This window comes from Bos grunniens, chromosome 14 (genome assembly GCF_055505025.1).
Source record: "Bos grunniens cultivar Pamir isolate PY7600 chromosome 14, Bosgru_T2T1.0, whole genome shotgun sequence".
NCBI classification, from domain to species: domain Eukaryota; kingdom Metazoa; phylum Chordata; class Mammalia; order Artiodactyla; family Bovidae; genus Bos; species Bos grunniens.
The window spans coordinates 37,196,473-37,219,152 of NC_141178.1; the positions used below are offsets into that span (position 1 = coordinate 37,196,473).

The 22,680-nt window shown below is 40.3% G+C and overlaps 1 protein-coding gene across 2 annotated transcripts in view; it reads left to right on the forward strand.

The window, feature by feature from the left end:
- COLEC10 (collectin subfamily member 10) overlaps window positions 1-22,680 on the forward strand; it is a 197,916-nt gene that overhangs the window by 154,662 nt on the left and 20,574 nt on the right. For both annotated transcript variants that reach the window (XM_086336408.1, XM_086336409.1), the window contains 2 exons: window positions 18,735-18,806; window positions 20,250-20,321. In XM_086336408.1, coding sequence (XP_086192534.1) covers window positions 18,735-18,806; window positions 20,250-20,321 — 144 coding nt within the window. The remainder of the gene's footprint in view (window positions 1-18,734; window positions 18,807-20,249; window positions 20,322-22,680) is intronic.

Consider the following 22,680-nt stretch of genomic DNA (forward strand, 5'->3'; position numbering starts at 1 on the left):
TATTTGTAAGGCCTCCTCAGACAGCCATTTTGCCTTTTTGCATTTCTTTTTCTTGGGGATGGTCTTGATCACTGCCTCCTGTACAGTGTACATAGTTCTTCAGACACTCTATCAGATCTAATCCCTTGAATCTTGATCCCTGTCTCCTGTACAATGTCACAAACCTCATTCCGTAGTTCATCAGGCACTCTATCAGATCTAGGCCCTTAAATCTATTTCTCACTTCTACTGTATAGTCATAAGGGGTTTGATTTAGGTCATACCTGAATGGTCTATTGGTTTTCCCTACACTCTTCAATTTAAGTCTGAATTTGGCAATAAGGAGTTCATGATCTGAGCTACAGTCTGCTCCTTGTCTTGTTTTTGCTGACTATTTAGAGCTTTTCCATCTTTGGCTGCAAAAAATGAATCAATCTGGTTTGGGTATTGGCTGTAGTCTGGTGGCTGCTGCTGCTAAGTCACTTCAGTCATGTCCGACTCTGTGCGACCCCATAGACGGCAGCCCACCAGGCTCTGCTGTCCCTGGGATTCTCCAGGCAAGAACACTGGAGTGGGTTGCCATTTCCTTCTCCAATGCATGAAAGTGAAAAGTGGAAGTGAAGTCACTCAGTCGTATCTGACTCTTCACAACCCCATGGACTGAAGCCTACCAGGCTCCTCCTTCCATGGTATTTTCCAGGCAAGAGTACTGGAGTGGGTTGCCATTGCCTTTTCCTGGTGGCTGCTAAATGGCAGATATTCTTTCCTTCCTAAGTTCCCTCAGCACTCAACCATCAGTGGTGACTTGCAGTCGCTGTTGACTGTAACATCCTTTCTTTGCTGATATGGGTGGAAATATCCCTTTTCTCATTCTGCCTGGCCTGAGATGAACAGATATCTAGAAAAAGATTTTGATATTCAGAGCTATGACAAAGTCACCTCTCTTTCATCAGACCACATGCTGAGTGACCATATGACCAGACAACCAAAAGGAAGAGGCCCATATGTCCAATAGGAAGTTGGGAGAAGGAGTGAGGCAGCAAGTGTGGCAACGTGCAACAGACCAAAATGAAAGTCCGCAGAGATTGGAAGGCTTTGATATACCAAAAAGGAGGGTCTCTCGATCTATTTTTATCAGTGCTGCCCTAGCACTTGAAGAGCAAGGCTGGACAATGTGACCAATGATCTCGGGGCAAAGCCAGTGATAGACCATAGACAGAGACCAAATTCATTGAAATAAAGCTCACACAGAGTGTGCAAAGGCGAGGGATATGACCTGCTTTCCTAGATGAGAGTACTCCTAAGGGGATATTATACTTTTGTTAAAATGGGCCACTTTTATTAATATATATTCCCAGACAGCTCAGTGGTAAAGAATATACCTGCCAATGCAGGAAATGCAAGAGACTCAGGTTCAATCCCTGGATTGGGAAGATCTCCCAGAGTAGGAAATGGCAACCCACTCCAGTATTCTTGCCTGGAAAATCCTGTGGACAGAGGAACAGGTGGTCTTAATCCTTAGGGTTGCAAAAAAATGCTGAACATGACTGAGCACACACACACACACTTAATATATATATGTGTGTGTATATATATATATATATACATGTACATATATATGTACATATATAAACATATATATGTATATATATTGAGAAATAAAATATTGCCTGCCATATCAGTAAATAAAAGATGTCATAGTCGTCAGTGATAGCAGCCACTTCCGAGGATCAACCAGTGAGCCCTGAGGGAACTCAGAAAGGAAATGAAGAATACCTTTCATCTAGCAGCCATCAGGGCTTCCCAGGCGGCACTAGTGGTAAAGTGCCACCTGTAAAGAACCTGCCTGCCAACGCAGGAGACTAACAGACATGGAATAGATCCCCTGGAGGAGGGTATGGCAACCCACTCCAGTATTTATGCCTGGAGAATCCCATGGACAGAGGAGACTGGCAGGCTATGGTCCATAGGGTCGCAAAGAGAGAGACACAACTGAAGTGATTTAGCATAGCAAACAGTAGCGATCAGACTGCAGCCACTCCCTACATGAGCCCTGAGAAAACTCAGGATGTGAGAACACAGGATACTGGCCCAGATAACTGAGGTACACATCAAAGAAATTATTTCAGTGAGCCCCGACTCTTGCATTCGCCCATACATAGAAAAGTGTTGGATTCCATGGGGTATTTAGTTTTTTTTTTTTTTTTTAATTAACAGTAATATTTTGTTCCAACTAGCTGTCCTTTGTTGCAAAACTCCTATATATCCTAGCTCCCTGCTTACTTCTCGAAGCAGTTCTCTCAAAGTTACTTGAGATACTACCTTCCTCTTGGACTTGAAGTACTAAAAATTTCTGCTGAATAAAACATAACTCAGCTTTTAGGTTGTACATATTTTTTTAGTCGACAATATCTAGATCTAGATCTATATCATCTATATCATCCTCTTCTGATGATCACAGGGAGCAATAATACCATGTTGGTGTTATTCCAGTGTTGTTCAACCATACAAAAATGGCACACTTTTCTGCTCCCTCTTTCTGACTCACTCATATTTTAACTCTCAACAAATGAGCATGTGCAAAACTAAAATGTTCAGCATTCATGGCAGCCAAGGTGTTTCTGCATCTTCCTGAAAAGTTTTTTTTACTGGTAACAGAATCTATGAAAATGCTTCATTCCATTGCCCATCCTTCTCCATCTCTTTCTGTCTTACTTTTTGAAATTAGAAATATGAGTAGGGGTGGGAGGTTAGGATGCAGTACCCTTCCCTGTCAAAAAAAGTATCACAATGTAACAAAATTATTGACTCAATTTTCTGGTCATCAGAGACCTAGTCTTAGAGAAGTGGTATCCAGCGGAGGAGGAGTTAGGTGTTATTCTACCTCCATTTAGGTAAATAAGATTGATATTTTAAAAAAGTAGAAGGCAGAATTATTTTCCCTATCCTAGCTCCAATGACTTCTATGTAAATATTCATATGCTTCCTTATGCTTTGTTAATCTAATTTTCATTGTACTTTGGGTTTTCTTTTTTCTTCTTTTCTCTCTTCTTCTCTTTTTCTTTTAAGTTTTCACAGCTGTTCTGTAGAAGTAGTGATATTTATCAGGTCTGACCAATGAAATGATAGTTTAAACCCAAGGAGCCAATGCAAGGTTTTGAGTAGGAGAATGACATAAATCACATCTTGTTTTTTAGGTAGATTAATCTCTTGGAAGGGGTAACAATAGATTGAAGGATGTGAGAAGGTCCTGGTGGAACATAAATTAAAAAGAAGCCATACATTAGAGCTGTTGGGAGAGGGTGAAGGGGGTGTATATTTCAAAAGAAAATTGGCAGATTATACAGAGTTCCAAATTCTCTTTGAGTTGCCTGTGAACATCCAGATGTAAAAATGCAATAGGCAGTTGAAAACAGAGATCCTAAATAATTTTTAGGCATTTCCTCTCTATAGAAGATAATCACACGACCTACAGTCTTTACTCTTAGTTATTATATTTTTGTTAACCAAGTTCATGCACCCAACACACAGTGCGGCCAAACTGAAATGTCGGAGTTTGGAAGCAGAGACGTATTTCCTGCAGGGCCGTGAAGGAGATGAGGTTCCTGACGACCCAGAAAGCCTCGTGCTCCCGAAGGGTTTCAGCAAAGCATTTTAAAGAGCTATGTGAGGTGTGTTGGTGGTGGGCTCCACAGGGTACCTGATCTGCTTGTGTACAAGTCTCTGACTGGCTGATGGTGCAATAACAGGGTGGTGTCACAGGGGTTAATTTTATAGTCTTTAGGCTCCAGGAGGCCTGGGGCTATGTGCTCATGGTCATCAAGTAGTGGAACATCTTCATTTGGTGGGGGTTTTCACAACTGCAAAAAAACTCAGGAAATGTGCATCAGATACCTTTATCTAGGTACTTCAGAGAGGAGCTAAAGCAAAGGATATAGGTAGGGGAAGGCCTGTCCTAGGAAGGCCCAATGGGTCCTGCTCAGTAACTTTTGGTCTTTTTCAGTGAGAGTCAGCAGGGAGGACTGCCTTTCTCACAGACAATTTGGATGTCCATGGATTGGGCTGTTCATTTATATAGTAACAGTTATGACTTACACAATAATAAGACTACTACTCTTTTTCTTTAAATTTGCTTCGGCAAAATTATGTACTGGAATGAACTTTAGACAAGATATTGTATGTTCCATCTATAGAGTTTGTAAACATTTCAATGCCAGAAACACAGATCTCTGGAAGCAAAAATACGTATCACCCAGGGCATTGGAAACCAGCACGACCAAGGTGTGAGCTGAGAGGGACATTGCTTCCCTTTGGCTTCTCTTTCTATTGCTATAATTTCTTTTTCTTTTTTTTCACATTTTTTTTTGAGGGGGGTTCTCATTCTATTTTAGTTTTTAAATTTGAAGTATAGTTGATTTACAGTGTTGTGCTAGTTTCAGGTTAATTTCAAAGTGATTCAGTTTATATATATATATATATATGCTTTTTTTTTCAGATTCTTTTCCCTTATAGGTAATTACAAAATTTGTATCCCTCTAATTCTTCTAGTGGCTAGAAATTCTAGGGGCCTATCATAATGCACTGGTTGACCAAACAAAACTTTCATTTGAGTGTTTGTATAACATCTTATGTTCTATGAAGACCTACAAGACCTTTTAGAACTAACACCCAAAAAAGATGTCCTTTTCATTATAGGGGACTGGAATGCAAAAGTAGGAAGTCAAGAAACACCTGGAGTAACAGGCAAATTTGGCCTTGGAATATGGAATGAAGCAGGGCAAAAACTAGAGTTTTGCCAAGAAAATGCACTGGTCATAACAAACATTCTCTTCCAACAACACAAGAGAAGACTCTATACATGGACATCACCAGATGGTCGACACCGAAATCAGACTGATTATATTCTTTGCGGCCAAAGATGGAGAAGCTCTATACAGTCACCAAAAACAAAACCAGGAGCTGACTGTGGCTCAGACCATGAACTCCTTATTGCCAAATTCAGACTTAAATTGAAGAAAGTAGGGAAAACCACTAGACCATTCAGGTATGACCTAAATCAAATCCCGTATGATTATACAGTGCAAGTGAGAAATAGATTTAAGGGCCTAGATCTGGTAGATAGAGTGCCTGATGAACTATGGAATGAGGTTTGTGACATTGTACAGTAGACAGGGATCAAGACCATCCCCATGGAAAAGAAATGCAAAAAAGCAAAATGGCTGTCTGGGAGGCCTTAAAAATAGCTGTGAAAAGAAGAGAAGCTAAAGGCAAAGGAGAAAAGGAAAGACATAAACATCTGAATGCAGAGTTCCAAAGAATAGCAAGAAGAGATAAGAAAGCCTTCTTCAGTAATCAATGCAAAGAAATAGAGGAAAACAACAAGATGGGAAAGACTAGAGATCTCTTCAAGAAAATCAGAGATACCAAAGGAACATTTCATGCAAAGATGGGCTCGATAAAGGACAGAAATGGTATGGACCTAACAGAAGCAGAAGATATTAAGAAGAGATGGCAAGAATACACAGAAGAACTGTACAAAAAAGAGCTTCACGACCCAGATAATCACGATGGTGTGATCACTGACCTAGAGCCACACATTCTGGAATGTGAAGTCAAGTGGGCCTTAGAAAGCATCACTACGAACAAAGCTAGTAGAGGTGTTGGAATTCCAGTTGAGCTATTCCAAATCCTGAAAGATGATGCTGAGAAAGTGCTGCACTCAATATGCCAGCAAATTTGGAAAACTCAGCAGTGGCCACAGGACTGGAAAAGGTCAGTTTTCATTCCAATCCAAAAGAAAGGCAATGCCAAAGAATGCTCAAACCACCACACAATTGCACTCATCTCACATGCTAGTAAAGTAATGCTCAAAATTCTCCAAGCCAGGCTTCAGCAATACGTGAACCGTGAACTTCCTGATGTTCAAGTTGGTTTTAGAAAAGGCAGAGGAACCAGAGATCAAATTGCCAACATCTGCTGGATCATTGAAAAAGCAAGAGAGTTCCAGAAAAACATCTATTTCTGCTTTCTTGACTATGCCAAAGCCTTTGACTGTGGATCACAATCAACTGTGGAAAATTCTGAAAGAGATGGGAATACCAGACCACCTGATCTGCCTCTTGAGAAATTTGTATGCAGTTCAGGAAGCGACAGTTAGAACTGGACATGGAACAACAGACTGGTTCCAAATAGGAAAAGGAGTACGTCAAGGCTGTATATTGTCACCCTGTTTATTTAACTTATATGCAGAGTACATCATGAGAAACGCTGGGCTGGAAGAAACACAAGCTGGAATCAAGATTGCCAGGAGAAATATCAATAACCTCAGATATGTAGATGACACCACCCTTATGGCAGAAAATGAAGAGGAACTAAAAAGCCTCTTAATGAAAGTGAAAGAAGAGAGTGAAAAAGTTGGCTTAAAGCTCAACATTCAGAAAACAAAGATCATGGCATCTGGTCCCATCACTTCATGGGAAATAGATGCGGAAACAGTGGAAACAGTGTCAGACTTTATTTTTCTGGGCGCCAAAATCACTGCAGATGGTGACTGCAGCCATGAAATTAAAAGACGCTTACTCCTTGGAAGGAAAGTTATGACCAACCTAGATAGTATGTTCAAAAGCAGTGACATTACTTTGCCAACAAAGGTTCATCTAGTCAAGGCTATGGTTTTTCCTGTGGTCATGTATGGATGTGAGAGTTGGACTGTGAAGAAGGCTGAGCACTGAAGAATTGATGCTTTTGAATTGTGGTGTTGGAGAAGACTCTTGAGAGTCCCTTGGACTGCAAGGAGATCCAACCAGTCCATTCTGAAGGAGATCAGCCCTGGGATTTCTTTGGAAGGAATGATGCTAAAGCTGAAACTCCAGTACTTTGGCCACCTCATGTGAAGAGCTGACTCATTGGAAAAGACTCTGATGCTGGGAGGGATTGGGGGCAGGAGGAGAAGGGGACGGCAGAGGATGAGATGGCTGGATGGCATCACTGACTCAATGGACGTGAGTCTCAGTGAACTCCGGGAGTTGGTGATGGACAGGGAGGCCTGGCGTGCTGTGATTCATGGGGTCGAAAAGAGTCGGGGACACGACTGAGTGACTGATCTGATCTGATCTGATCTGATAACATCTTATGAAAAAACCCAATGATGTTTTTTACCAACCCAGTAATATTTCTCGAGTACTCACTGCATTCCAGTACCACGTGGCCCTTGCAGGTATCATCACTTTACTCATCTCCACAGCACTCTGAGGAAGATATTTCACTGTTTTGATTTACTGAGGAAACCGAGGCTGAAAGAGTTGATGCGGGTTGCTAAGTTCTCACAGCCTGTGAGTGCCGATCCCCCGTGCTCTGTTCTTCACCACCGCATTGCATTGTGGGTCACCACGCAGTCTAGACAGATTGGATACACCCTCCTTGCATTTGTTTCTACTGACTTGGCTATGAGTCCGTTTAAATATTGAATGTATGTTCAGGCAGAAGAAAACCTGTCCCACAAAGCTTAATGTTGTATTTGACATTAAGGATAATGTTAGTTGCTGTTGGTTTCCTCCTTGTTACTCAGACATGCAGTGACTGCAAAAGACTTGAAGGTTCCAAGGAGGAAATCTTTTTAAGGTAGATAAGCCTGAAAACAAAGAGTAGGTACTTTGTATTTCAAGTAAGAAAGATTGTAGGATTCTTGAGATTCTCCTTTTACTTTGCTAGGTTATACACGGGTGAGGTGAAGGAGAAATGAAGTTTATGGTCCCCGGAGTTGATGAAACACAGTGAAGAGACTGGTTGACGTGGTGGCCATGCATATTAACATCCCGGCTTGGCCCATAGTAAGCACCCAATAAACATTAGCTGTTATCATTATTAACATTGATATCATTAGTAGATAAGTTCATACAATATGCATGCGTGCTCAGGTGCTTCAGTCATGTCTGACTCTTTGCCACCCTATGGACTGTAGCCCACCAGGCCACTCTGTTCTTGGGACTCTCCAGGCAAGGATACTGGAATGGGTTACCCTGCTGTCCTCCAGGGGATCTTCCTGATGGAGGGCTCGAACTGGCATTTCCTGCTCTGCAGACGGATTCTTTACCATGGAGCCATCAGGGAAGCCCCTAGTACATTACAGGTATCTCCTTAAGGACTTTCCAGGTGGCTCAGATGATAAAGAATCTACCTGCAATGCAGGAGATCTGGGTTGGATCCCTGGGCTGGGATGATCCCCTGACAAAGGGAATGGCTACCTATTCCAGTACTACCTTGCAATTGTTTAGTGTATTAATAGAGGAAAAGCACTTCCATTTTATTTTCTTATTTGATAGGTTATTTTGTCATCAGAGGAAAGAGCAGTACAGATGAATAAAAGCCGAGTCTCTTTTGTTGTTGTTGTTTAGTCACCAGGTCGTGTCTAATCCTTTATCGACCCCATTGATTGTAGCCCACCAGGATCCTCTGTCCATACGATTTCCCAGGCAAGAATAGTGGAGTTGTTTGCTATTTCCTTCTCCAGGGCATCTTCCCAAACCAGAGATCGAACCCATGTCTTGTACATCTCCTGTGTCTCCCGCATTTCAGACAGATTCTTTACTGCTAAGCCATCAGGGAAGGCCCTAGTCTCCTTACCCCTACATCATTGTTGCTGCTGCTAAATCGCTTCAGTCGTGTCTGACTCTGTGCGACCCCATAGACGACATCCCACCAGGCTCCGCCGTCCCTGGGATTCTCCAGGCAAGAACACTGGAGTGGGTTGCCATTTCCTTCTCCAATTCATGAAAGTGAAAAGTGAAAATGAAGTCGCTCAGTCATGTCCGACTCTTAGCGACCCCATGGACTGCAGCCTACCAGGCTCCTCCACCCACAGGATTTTCCAGGCAAGAGTACTGGAATGGGGTGCCATTGCCTTCTCCAACATCATTGTTGCTGCTGCTGCTGCTAAGTCGCTTCAGTTGTGTCAGTTGCCAACAAAATACACAGTAATTTCCCTTTTATAACTTCATGACAGTTAAAGGACCTTGCTTGGTGCCTTCTTCCTACTAAACTTTTAGTCTTAGATCATGTTTTGTCTGGGGCAGTGTTGTATCCTTAGGATCCAGCCCAGAACTTGGGAACTGGTAGAAACTCAATAAATATGTGTTCAAGCAATGAATGAGTGAGCACATTGTGCAGCTCTGAACAACTCTTGAGAACAAAGTGTAGAATGTCTGCCCCTATCACAAAGAACTTACACTCTTAATTTAAATAACAATGCATTTAAAAATAATACTTCAAGGCAGCAATTAGAAAGTAGTTACAAGGAACCAGATGGTGAGTTTCCAAGGAAATAATTCCATCAATAAATTCAGAGAATTTAGAATTTAATTTGAGACAAGACTTATGGGTAGGATTTATAAAAGGAGAAAAGGGCTATGATTCCTTTATATTATTTGCGATTTATTTTTTTAATTGCAAGAGTAATTCAAGCTTGTTGTAACATATAACATGTATAAATGTGTATAAAATAAAGATGCATAAAGAAAAAGCTAATGATCTCTCTTTTCACTGTGGCTTCCTTTTCAGATCCAATTCTCTCATGTAACTATCATTAATAGCTTGATATTAACTTTTCTCTGTATTTTTTCTGTTTATTTGTTCTTTCTTCTAAATCGGATCGTGTGCATCTGACTTTCCAAAAGGCATTCTTCAGATAATAGAACATGGAGTTCACTCCTTAATTCAGGGATCTTTCATTATTTTTAGTAGTTGCATAACATTCCTCATATTTTCATTAGTCTCATGATGATAAACTTTCAGATTGTTAATGGCTTTTTGTTTTTACCACTGCAGGCATATATACAGACATACATTTGTTCTTATAGTTATTCCCATAAAATAGGTTTCCTATCCCTGGTGGTTCAAATGGTGAAGAATCTGCCTACAATGCAGGAGACTCGGGTTCCATCCCTGGGTCAGGGAGATCCCCCAGAGAAGGAAATGGCAAACCACTCCAGTATTCTTGCCTGGAGAATTCCATGGACAGAGGAGCCTGGTGGGCTAGAGTCCATGGGGTCGTAGAGAGTCAGATGTGACTGAGCAACTAACACTTCCATTTTCCTTTCAAGGTAGAGTGTATGGATTTTTTATTTTAATCATTATCGATAGATTATTTTCCAAAAGTGTTGTAACAATTTATGTTGCCAAAAACAATGACCTTGTTTTCTCTCTCTGGTACCTTCAGATACAATTAATCTTTTGAAATTATTACTAAATCTGATGGCAAAATGTGATACAGACATTTACACAGATATATGTTTTTCTGACTAATAGCAAATCTGGACATTTTCATCCATCATTTGCTGTTAATATTTTTAGATTATCTTTTAATCTTTTAATTTCATTTATTGTCTTTTTTGGAAAGTGATTTGCAAAAACTTTTTGTATGATAAAAATATTAATTGTTTTTATGTCTTAGTGTTTGATTTTTTCATATCTATCATATTTTTGTTGGTAAACTTTATATATTTATGTGGCATCTTTTATCATATAAAAACTTTAAATTTCTCATATAGTCATATAAGTCTTTTATTTTATAACTTTTTCCTAGGAGATGAATTTCAAATAGAGAGAAATACTTGTGCCTTTCAATGGAGACACACATTGAAAGACATTTAATGAACAATGAACAGACACATTGGGCAGGAATAGAAGGTTATACAGGTCAGTGTCAAAAAATAATGCCAGAAAGTTCTACTCCTGCCAGTCTGCCAAAGTCCAAACACTAGACTAATTAGTTTGGACCTGACCTAGAAACACAGAGGAACTGCTGAAATGTTTTGAATAGGGCAATTTTATAATGAAAATGTGATTTTATAAAGATTAAGTTTGCACAGTGGTTTGAAAAACTGAAGTTCAGTGTCAAAGAAACCAGTATTTCAACAACTATGTATTGAAAAGACACAGTTCTAGGCACTTGGAATCACCAGGGAATAAAAGACTGTGGAGACCATTTAGTGCTCACTTGCAAGGTTAGTGTATGAGGACAGGAAAAGGTAAAATAACGGCAGTAGAAATGGAAGGAAAAAGAAAGGATGGAAGTGAGAAAAAATAAGCATCAAGATGGGAGACAGAAAGGAGGAACGAGGACTTCCCTGGTGGTCTAGTGGTGCTGGGGACTGGGGTTCCATCCCTGGTCAGGGAACTAGATCCCGCATGACTATGATTTATTAATAGTTTGCTGCTGCTGCTGCTGCTGCTGCTAAGTCGCTTCAGTCGTGTCCGACTCTGTGCGACCCCATAGACGGCAGCCCACCAGACTCCCCTGTCCCTGGGATTCTCCAGGCAAGAACACTGGAGTGGGTTGCCATTTCCTTCTCCAATGCATGAAAGTGAAAGTGAAAGTGAAGTCGCTTAGGTTGTCTACTTGAAAGTTACACAGTCGTGTCCGACTCTTAGCGACCCCATGGACTGCAGTCTACCAGGCTCCTCCATCCATGGGATTTTTCCAGGCAAGAGTACTGGAGTGGGGTGCCATTGCCTTCTCCAATAGTTTGCTAGGACTGCAATAACAAAATACCACAAACTAGGTTGCTTGAGTAACAGAAATTTATTGTCTTACCATTCTGGAGACTGGAAGTCCAAGGACAAAGAGTTGGCAGATTTAGTCTCTTTTAGCCAAGACCCCTTTCGTTGGCTTACAGATGGCTGTCTTCTCACTGTGTCCTTATATAGCCTTGTCAGGGATGAGCACAAGTATCCCTCATATTCCTTTGTGTGTTCAAGTTTCTCTTCTCATAAGGACACCAATCAGATTAGATTGACTGCCCTAAAAGCCACAATTTAAGTGAACCACCTTTTTAAAGGCCTTATCTCCAAATACAGTCCCATTCTAAAGTGCTATGTAGGGCTTGAACATATGGATTCTGGGGTTATGGTTGTTGTTCAGTCTCTAAGTCATGTCCAACTCTTTGTGACCTCATGGACTGCAGCACACCAGGCTCTTCTGTCCTCTACTATCTCCCAGAGTTTGCTCAAATTCATGTCCACTGAGTTGCTGATGCTATCTAACTGTCTCATCTTCTGCTGCCCCCTTCTTTTGCCTTCAGTTTTCCCACCGTAAGGGTCTTTTCCAATGAGTTGGCTCTTCGCATCAGGTGGCCAAAGTATTAGAGCTTCAGCTTCAGAATCAGTCCTTCCAGTTAATATTCAGGGTTGATTTCCTTTAGGACTGACTGGTTTGATCTCCTTGCAGTCCAAGGGACTCAAGAGTCTTCTCCAAGACCACAATTGAAAGCATCAGTTCTTCAGTGCTCACTTAATTTTGGAGAAAGGATACAATTCAGCCCATAATAGACTATGAAACTCCTGTTCTATCCATTGCATCAAGCTTCTGGAGGAAACCTAAATGATGGCCCCATTGCTACATTCAACTTGAATAGACATGGTTCTTAAGACTGAGCCCCTTGAAAATTTCACCTTGATCAAAAGCTGTTACCTTTCATGTAAGATTCTCCTTGGGACAGCTTTTCTCCTTGAAGGCATGCAGTTTCCTGAACATGGTTCTTTTGTAACCGTATTCCTCCTCTGGACAGGTACACGCAATATTTTGTGAATGTTTTAGTATTTATTTATTTATTTGACTGTATTCAGGTCTTAGTTGCTGCAAGCAGGATATTCGATGTGGTGCATGAATTCTCTAGTTGTGGTGCACGGGCTTAGTTTCTCTGTGGCATGTGTAATCTTAGGTTGCCCACCAAGGATCAAACCCATGTTCCCTGCATTGCAAGGCAGATTCTTAAACACTGGACCAGCAAGGAGGTCCCTGTGAACATTTTAAATGTGTTAGGAAAAGTGTTGGCTGTTTACAAGAATGCTCTTATCTCATGCACATTCATCATAAGGAAGTGACATAATGTTAGGGAAGCATCTCAGAAAGATATCTTAGAGAACCTGTGTGCTACCGCCATCTCTTTACTAATCATGGAGAAACATATTGTTTATTTTTCTTAAGCAAGGTTGACCAAGGTCAGGATCTCCCTTATCCACAGATAGCATGCCTCCTGGCCATGAAGATGGGGAAAATACTGTTTTTTAGAAATCATACCTGCTCATTTAAAAAAAAAAAATATGAAGAAAATTGCCCCTTAGAATCTCAAATGAAGAAAGAGTGCTGTGATAAAAAATGTCACCATAGATCTGTAATCTCACTACACTATCCCCCAGTGCTATCTTTGGGGGAATCAGCAAGTCATGCCTGGTTTTAAATTAAAGATAATCTTTAATAATAATATTTAATATTATCTTTAATCTTTTCCTTAAAGAAATATATTTATATATCTAAAGATAATCTTTTCTTATTGGCTCCCATTAACTAATCGGTACCAGTTCAAGACCATTTAGACCAGGGGTCCCCAACCTCTGAGATCTAATGCCTAATGATCTGAGGTGGAGCTGATGTAATAATATTAGGAATACATGTAATGCCCTTGAATCATCCTGAAACCAGGAGAAAGACTGTTAATGTCCCCCATCCCCACCCCCATCATATATAACATTATTCTGGCAGTAGAAAAAGTACAAAACTTCCTGTGAATTTTCTTTAACATTTCCAAAATGAATTCTCTAATTTTTAATAATTACTTCCTTTGAGCAGGGGGTAATGACCTAGGCTCAGCTATTTCATTTCAAACTAGAATTTAATTTTAAAAGACTTTTTGCTTGTTGGGGAAAAAAAAAATTGTACCTAAAGAAAAATTGCTCAACTGTGTGCTCTGCTGGAATTATGCTGGAGAGATTACCGCAGCAAGCTGGTGGCCTGGGGCGGGGGGCTGAAACAAATCGTTTTTGTAAAATTGAAATGAGTTCATTACAGTTGATAGCTTTTCATTTAATTTTTAAATGTAAAGTGGCTATTTTTAAAAGAAGGAAAGTAAGTCTAAATTGCCCTACTAATCCAATGAAATATTGCCAAGAGGATAAAAGCAGACAACTGTGAGCCATGTGGGGATCCTTTCCAAAGCTTGCTTTTATGCTTCTCTTCTGTTCTCATTAAAACAAGTCCCAAAGATCAAATGAAGCTGGAGCCCAAGCTCAAGGCAAGGGGACAAGTTGTTTACTTCATAGCAGCCAGCAGCCCTCTCACCACCAGGCGGGGATTCAGGCATACAGGTCAAAAGGATAATAATCCTATTTTCACCCTCCCAGGTCTCTATCAGCAACCACCAGGGAGCAGCAGATGACTAAGTCACTCATCTGGCTGCCTCCAGTTAAGTACTTGCTTGAAAATGAATGGGAAAGCTTACAAGAAGGGAGAGAGGAGAAATAATCATGGCACTAATAATTCCTATTAGTGTGGTTTTATGATTCAGAAAAGCACACACCTGCCTGCGTTTGATCTTGCCTTCTGGTGAGCCAGACATGCATCTTTGGTCTAATTGTGCAGAATTGTTGTTTAGTCACCAAGTCATGCGCAACTCTTTTGCGATTGCAGGGACTATAGCCTGCCAGGCTCCTCTGTCCATGAGATTTTTCAGGCAAGAATACTGGAGTGGGTTGCCATTTCCTTCTCCAGGGGATTTTCCCAACCCAGGAATCGAACCAGCATCTCCTGCATCTCCTGCATTGCTGCTGGTGCTGCTAAATTGCTTCAGTCATGTCTGACCCTGTGCGACCCCATAGACGGCAGGCTACCAGGCTCCACTGTCCCCGGGATTCTGCAGGCAAGAACACTGGAGTGGGTTGTCGTTTCCTTCTCCCTCCTGCATTGACAGATGGATTATTCACCACTGAGCCATCAAGGAAGCCTCATTGTTTCGGAATAACAATCCCCAGACCCAGAAATGTTGGAACAGAAATTTGTTCCCAATCATACACATTGTTCAGAACATTGGTTTTGAAGGCATTTTCCCTGGTTTGAATTCTAGCTTTATTACTTATGATCGATGTGACCTTGGGAAGTTATTTAACCTCTTTTTGACCTCATTTTCTCTTCTGTAAAAGGGAGATATCCATCTCAGAGGTTGTTGTGGAGCTCAAATGACAGAATGCAGGTCCAGGACTAGGAACTCTTTGGTGCTTAATATTCAATAAACATTATCACTCTATTTGTTTTATGGCTCATAAAACATACCCGGTTCAACTATATTTATTAAGCTCCAGAGTCAAGCACTTTGCTAAGTTTTGGGGGTACTGGAAGAATCACTCAAGACCCCAGGGATCCCACAGGTCACAGACGAGTATAAAGGATAAACAGATAAACACACAGCATGGATGAACAGACGCATAGAAGGTGGTACTTTAAGGAGAATTTAGTACAGCCTGCGGGAGTCAGAGAGAGCTTCCTGAAGGAAATACTTTTCTAATTTTACTGAACCAAAACTCTCTGAAAAGGGCATTATTCTGGCATTCTACAAATGAGTGAAACAAGGTCCAAGGTCAAGGGCTTCCAGAGGTCCCTCAGCTCATGAGTGGCAGAGCCAGATCTCACTTATAGTAAATTGCCTCAAGGATACATTCCCTATGAATTAAGTCACTGAGACATTGAGCTGGTTTTGTCTTCCCCACTCTCTTTCTTACTTAAAGAGGAACAAAAAATTCACTTTCTGCATCTCCCCTGTTCTCCTTGAAAAATCTGGTGCAGCGTCAAGTTCTATAAAATCCACAATCTGCTAAGAACTGCACAATTCTAGAGTGGAAGGGTGGAGAAAGCAACAGCAACCCACTCCAGTACTCTTGCCTGGAAAAATCCTATGGACAGAGGAGCCTGGTAGGCTGCAGTCCATGGGGTCGCTGAGGGTCGGACACGACTGAGCGACTTCACTTTCACTTTTCACTTTCATGCATTGGAGAAGGAAATGGCAACCCACTCCAGTGTTCTTACCTGGAGAATCCCAGGGACGGGGGAGCCTGATGGGCTGCTGTCTATGGGGTCGCACAGACTCAGACATGACTGAAGTGACTTAGCAGCAGCAGCAGAGCAGAAGGGACAAATTTTTTTAGTAGGGATCCAGAGGGCCAGAGACAGACGTATTGTTGAATCCTAGTTCTGCCACTCACAAGTTCTATGGCAATAGGGTCACAACTTAATCTCAGTGAGTCTCAGTTTTTCCATCCATAAAATGGAGCAGCAATCCTTTCTATCTCCTAGAATTGCTGTGATGAGCACATTAGCACAGTGCTGGCACACATTATAATTGCTCAATAAACGTTCACTAATAACTGTAGCTAGAGAAATGCCATCTAGTTCATCCACGTCATGTCACTGGCCTAATCACACTAATCACCTATGAATTTTTTTCTGAAAGCCTTCCCCTGAAGGAGATACTAGAGTTTCATGTGTGCAGGGTTCCAGTGCCTGACCAGTCCCATGATCTGGAAATCTAACCTGTTCCGTACTTTGCTATGCTTTCATTTAAACATTCTGTTCTCAGAAAAAAATTAGAGAATGGCTGATTTTGCTTTTTCTGGATAAATAAATGTCTCAACATTCTCTCTCCCACACTAATCTAATCTAATCCCAGGAATTTCATTTTTGTTTTTTTGAAGTCTCTTATCTACCACTTTCCACTGGAGATGACCAGGACTCCTTCCTGTCCTGAGATTGCTGTGGTGATAAGGCAGGTAGCTGGTCTTAATAATATTGTGGGTTGTGCTTTTTATTTTCAAAGCAGATTCACATGCCTTCCTTGTTGATCCTAATACACTGGGAGAGTTGAAGAGGACGGTGGTGGTGAAACTGAACTATAAAAGAAAGAACAAAAGCCACCACCACTTCTAAGCATCATTACATTCTGGGTCTTTTTAAATTTTTTATTATATACTGGAGAATAGTTGATTAACAATGTCGTGTTAGTTTCAGGTGTATGCAATGTTTCAGTCTTTTCTGCATTTTTGTTGTTTAGTTGCTAAGTTGTGTCTGATTCTTTTTCGGCCCCATGGACTATAGCCTGTCAGGTTCCTCTGTCCATGGGATTTTCCAGGCAAGAGTACTGGAGTGGGTGGCCATTCCCTTCTCCAGGGGATCTTTCCAACCCAGGGATCTAACCTGCATTTCCTGAATTGGCAGACAGATTCTTTACTGTTGACTACCAGGGAAGCCCTCCTTTTACACATAGTATCTAACTTAAATTTCTCAGGAGCCTTCTTTACTAGATGTTATTAGTTCCATTAATAGAAGACAAAAATGAGGCTCATAAAATGAAGTCACATATTCAACTTTCTCCAGATACTGAATACTACAGCTGAGAAACTCCAGATTGATCTCATACCAAAGCCAATAAGCTCAATCACTGACTTTTGCAAATTTGCTTAACCCATCAGTGACTAACACGACATAAAGTCAGGATTCCTGGGTCACAGTTTAGGACACCTTCCACCAAACCACTCATTCAGTCCTTGTTGACTGGTGAACTGCTAGAGCTCGACCCACCTGTGACTAGAATGGTCACTGCTCACACTGACCTGCTTTGCAGCTGTTCCCCACTCCTGGCTAGTTTTCTGTTCTTACCTTCTAGGTCCATGCCTATGATTTTGGGATTCTTAAGCATCTGTGATTCTCAAGTCAGAGAGCAGTAAATATATATGGGCTTTCCAGATGGACACAACTGAGCATGGACACATATACACATATTACACAATTTATGTATATATATAAATTATGTATATTAATATATATATGTATTACACAATTACACAATTTATGTATGTATATTGAATATATATTTATATATATATAATATATAAATAAATAAAAAATATTTACACAATTACACAATTTATGTATATATATATTGAATATATATATGTTTATATATATATAATATATAAATAAATAAAATATATATATATAATATATAAATATATATATCACACAATTACACAATTACACAATTTATGTATATATATAAATTATATATATTTATATATATTATATATATAAAATATATAAATAAATAAATAAAATATATATATAAATATATAAAATATATAAATATATATATTTATACATATAATACATTGATATGCATGTATATGGATGTATATACATGCACATGCTTCCATAATTTGCCAGATTCTCCAGCAAGAATAAAGATTTTCCAGGCCAAGCAAACTTCTCAGGGTTTTACCAACAAGGATATTTCTTTAAATACCAAGTTGGATGTGTGTTGGTTTGCAATTTGGGGAATTTCCTCAGTGAAATTTGAACATGTCCCCATAAAGGAGGGCAAGGAATGAAAAAGAAAGGCAGCACACTCCAAATTGGTAGGTGGAATGTTTCATAAACAATGAAAGTTTCAAGATTTGTCTTGAACAGCCTTAAGACAAGAATATCTCTGCACTCACCCACCAGAATCTTAAAGGTTTATTTACATAGATGCCTTAACTGGGCTCAGTCATGTTTTCAGCCTTGGTGATTTCAACACGTTATTGTCTCAAGGCCACATCCTTGAAATGGCTTGAGCTATGCAAACAGGCTGGAATGTACATTCCACGGACAAGGGAGAGGGTGAGGAGCTAGGGTCTAGCTTGCTGGTCAACCAACGGTCACCTCCTCTTGATTACCTCCTCCAACAACAAGGGAAAAGTGAAAGAAAAAAGTTAACAGGAGTGTCTTCTCTATCTCTGAGTGTCTAGTTCACGTGTGCCTATTAGGCATAATCACCTTGAAGCTGTAAGGCAAGCACTGAGCTGAGAGATGAATTCTAACCACGTTCAGTTTCTCCTGGGGAATCTGTGCTTATGTTACTATTTGAGCTACTCCACTCATTCATTTTTCATTTCAAAAGGAGATGATGGTGAAAAAGGAGATCCAGGAGAGGAGGGAAAGCTTGGCAAAGTGGGACGCATGGGGCCAAAAGGTAGGTGACATGACGTGACTTTGACACTTTTCTCTATACAGGACTTGGCCTGGAAGTTTAGCAGCTTCCATAACACCCTCTGCTCCAAAGAGTCATGAACTGTATTTCACATGTGAATTTAGTCACCACCAGAGAGTTCCCATGAGATTGCTTGTCAGCAAGACTCAGACACAGTTCTCAGGCTGCGTCGTTAGGGCCGATGAAAGAGGAACACCCTGGGAATTCTGGAGCATAGCAGTCTCTGGGACTATCTGAGAAACCATTAGTGTTAGAAATACAGCTTTGTTAATTGCTGTGTCTCTTCTCAGAAGCCACACTAAGCAGCTCTGGTTTAGAGTGTGAGGAGGAAGATAAGAAAGAACAGAAAGAACTGTCTGATCCATGGATTTACTCACTTTTCCCCAAGATCTCCCAGCAAGTGTTGGGGTATTTATGGGAGAGATACAAGCAAAGGAAATGAGAATAACACAAAGGATTTTTGTGAATGTTTTCATCACAAGACAAGACTTAACCTTGACAAAATACAGCTTCTGCATTGTGATGTGTGTGTGTGTGTCCTGAACGCTAGAACCGTTCCTTGCCAACTGCTGCAAGGTGGTGGCCCTGGACCACTGATTTTCCTATCTTCAGTAATTTAAAGAGAAGCAGACTCTTGGCTTTTGAGGCCTCAATTTGAGAAATGCTGACTTAAACTCTTCTTAGTCTGAAAATAGGCTTCCCTGGTGCTGCCGGTGGTAAAGAACTCACCTGCCAATGCAGGAAATGTAAGCGACATGATTAGATCCCTGGATTGGGAAGAAATATGTACAATCAACTGCAGAATTATTCTCACATATAGACAGCTTTACAACTGGTAACTATTTTTTAGATAATCACAGATTAAAAACCCAAATTAATAATAATTTTGTAGGAACTCAGGAATTCCTGATTATATATATATTTTTTTTAAAAATAAAAATATGGTGGAACAATCTTTGATGTTCCTTTGATTATTAGGTTTTATTATTGTGCATTTGCTCCCTTTTTAAAAAATGGTAAGATAGTCAAATCTTATTTTAAGGTAGTGAGGAAATAGAATCCCAAAGTGAAGCTAAAATGGATCTCAGGAGGAATAGAATTAGAATAAAATACAATAATTTTTTCACTCAATCCTTTATCTGACCTTTAGATTAAACATCCTCTGCTCAAGTTCTTTAGAAATATTGACTCTGTAAGCATTTTAATATCATCAAACCCAGGAGTCATACTCACTCACACTTTAATTTTAGTGCATACATTATAATGCTATTAAAATAGGTGATATAGCAAAGAATATATATTATATATCGCAGATAGAAGAATGCACTTTTAAGTATTTCCTTCAAGTGAATATCATATGTTAAGCATATCATTAAAAGGAAGATAAAACCTTAAGATATAAAGATGACACATTTTGCTTTTCAGGAGTTAAGGGAGAACTGGGTGATGTAGGAGATCAAGGCAATATTGGCAAGACTGGGCCCATTGGCAAGAAGGGTAAGCTGTATTCTACCATTCTCCAGTAGCAATTTAAAGCAGATGGAACCTACCCTTAATCTATTTTGAAATGTTCTGTATCACAAAAATGACCCTTTTTCTTTTTTTTTAAAATATGAGTTCTGTCTTCCTAGCTTGGCTGTTTCTTCCATATGTAAGCAATGTGTCTTTACAAAAAGGCCTTGAGCAAAATTCAATTGAAATTCAAGGACAGAGTCAAATATAAAGTTCAGTTAAACTCTACATAGAAATGTCTCCTGGGACCCACTGGTTATAATCCTTTATATCATTAAAATGGGTGTCATGACCATGAAGTACATTTGGTTGTAGAAAACAATCATTCATAAAAATCAAGATAGCCAAGAACAGTATAATACTGTATTTTAATTAGAGTGGAATAATAATAATTCTATGTCTGAGATCTGTTAACAGAGTAGGAATCTGAAGTGTATATATCTACATCCTTTTGTTTTCACTCATATTTGGATCCTGCACATTCCTGCTTCACTAATACGTAAAACGGAGATGGCCTTCTGTTTACAATCTCAGCACTCTATCTTCTTTTCCTAAAGCCCCGCAATGGTAGCTGGTTCTTACTGCTTCTGATATTTACCAATTCATACAGACATTGTACTATTGGTTTGAAGATGCAGAGTGATCACTTTTTACTTGGATACACAATTTGCTTGAACCTACCAACTGCTCCATTGCAGATAAATTGCATCAGAGGAGCATTTTAAGCAGACACTTGCAACACTTGAGCTCACACAATAGAAGTGGGAGGTGGCTACAAAACTATACCTTAGTACAGTATTTCAGTTCAGTTCAGTTCAGTCGCTCAGTCGTGTCTGACCCTTTGCAACCCCATGAATTGCAGCACCCCAGGCCTCCCTGTCCATCACCAACTCCCGGAGTTCACTCAGACTCACGTCCATTGAGTCTGTGATGCCATCCAGCCATCTCATCCTCTGTTGTCCCCTTCTCCTCAGAGCCTTTTCCAATGAGTCAATTCTTCGCATGAGGTGGCCAAAGTACTGGAGTTTTCAGCTTTAGCATCATTCCCTCCAAAGAACACCTGGGACTGATTTCCTTTAGAATGGACTTGTTAGATCTCCTTGCAGTCCAAGGGACTCTCAAGAGTCTCAGTTCAAAAGCATCAATTCTTCAGCACTCAGCTTTCTTCACAGTCCAACTCTCACATCCATACATGACCACAGGAAAAACCATAGCCTTGACTAGACGAATCTTTGTTGGCAAAGTAATGTCTCTGCTTTTGAATATGCTATCTAGGTTGGTCATAATTTTCCTTCCAAGGAGTAAGAGTCTTTTAATTTCATGGCTGCAGTCACCATCTGCAGTGATTTTGGAGCCCCAGAAAATAAAGTCTGACACTGTTTCCACTGTTTCCCCATCTATTTCCCATGAAGTGATGGGACCAGATGCCATGATCTTTGTTTTCTGAATGTTGAGCTTTAAGCCAACTTTTTAACTTTCCTCTTTCACTTTCATCAAGAGGCTTTTTAGTTCCTCTTCACTTTCTGCCATAAGGGTGGTGTCATCTGAATATCTGAGGTTATTGATATTTCTCCTGGCAATCTTGATTCCAGCTGGTGCTTCTTCCATCCCAGCATTTCTCATGATGTACTCTGCGTATAAGTTAAATAAGCAGGGTGACAATATACAGCCTTGATGTACTCCTTTTCCTATCTGGAACCAGTCTGTTGTTCCATGTCCAGTTCTAACTGTTGCTTCCTGACCTGCATATAGGTTTCTCAAGAGGCCGGTCAGGTGATCTGGTATCCCCATCTCTTTCAGAATTTTGCACAGTTCATTGTGATCCACACAGTCAAAGGCTTTGGCATAGTCAATAACGGAGAAATAGATGTTTTTCTGGAACTCTCTTGCTTTTTCAATGATCCAGCAGATGTTGGCAATTTGATCTCTGGTTCCTCTGCCTTTTCTAAAACCAGCTTGAACATCTGGAAGTTCACAGTTCACGTATTGCTGAAGCCTGGCTTGGAGAATTTTGAGCATTACTTTACTAGCGTGTGAGATGAGTGCAATTGTGCAGTAGTTTGAGCATTCTTTGCATTGCCTTTCTTTGGGATTGGAGTGAAAACTGATCTTTTCCAGTCCTGTGGCCACTGCTGAGTTTTCCAAATTTGCTGGCATATTGAGTGCAGCACTTTCACAGCATCATCTTTCAGGATTTGAAATAGCTCCACTGGAATTCCATCACCTCCACTAGCTTTGTTTGTAGTGATGCTTTCTAAGGCCCGCTTGACTTCACGTTCCTGGATGTCTAGGTGAGTGATCACACCATCGTGATTATCTTGGTCGTGAAGATCTTTTTTTTGTA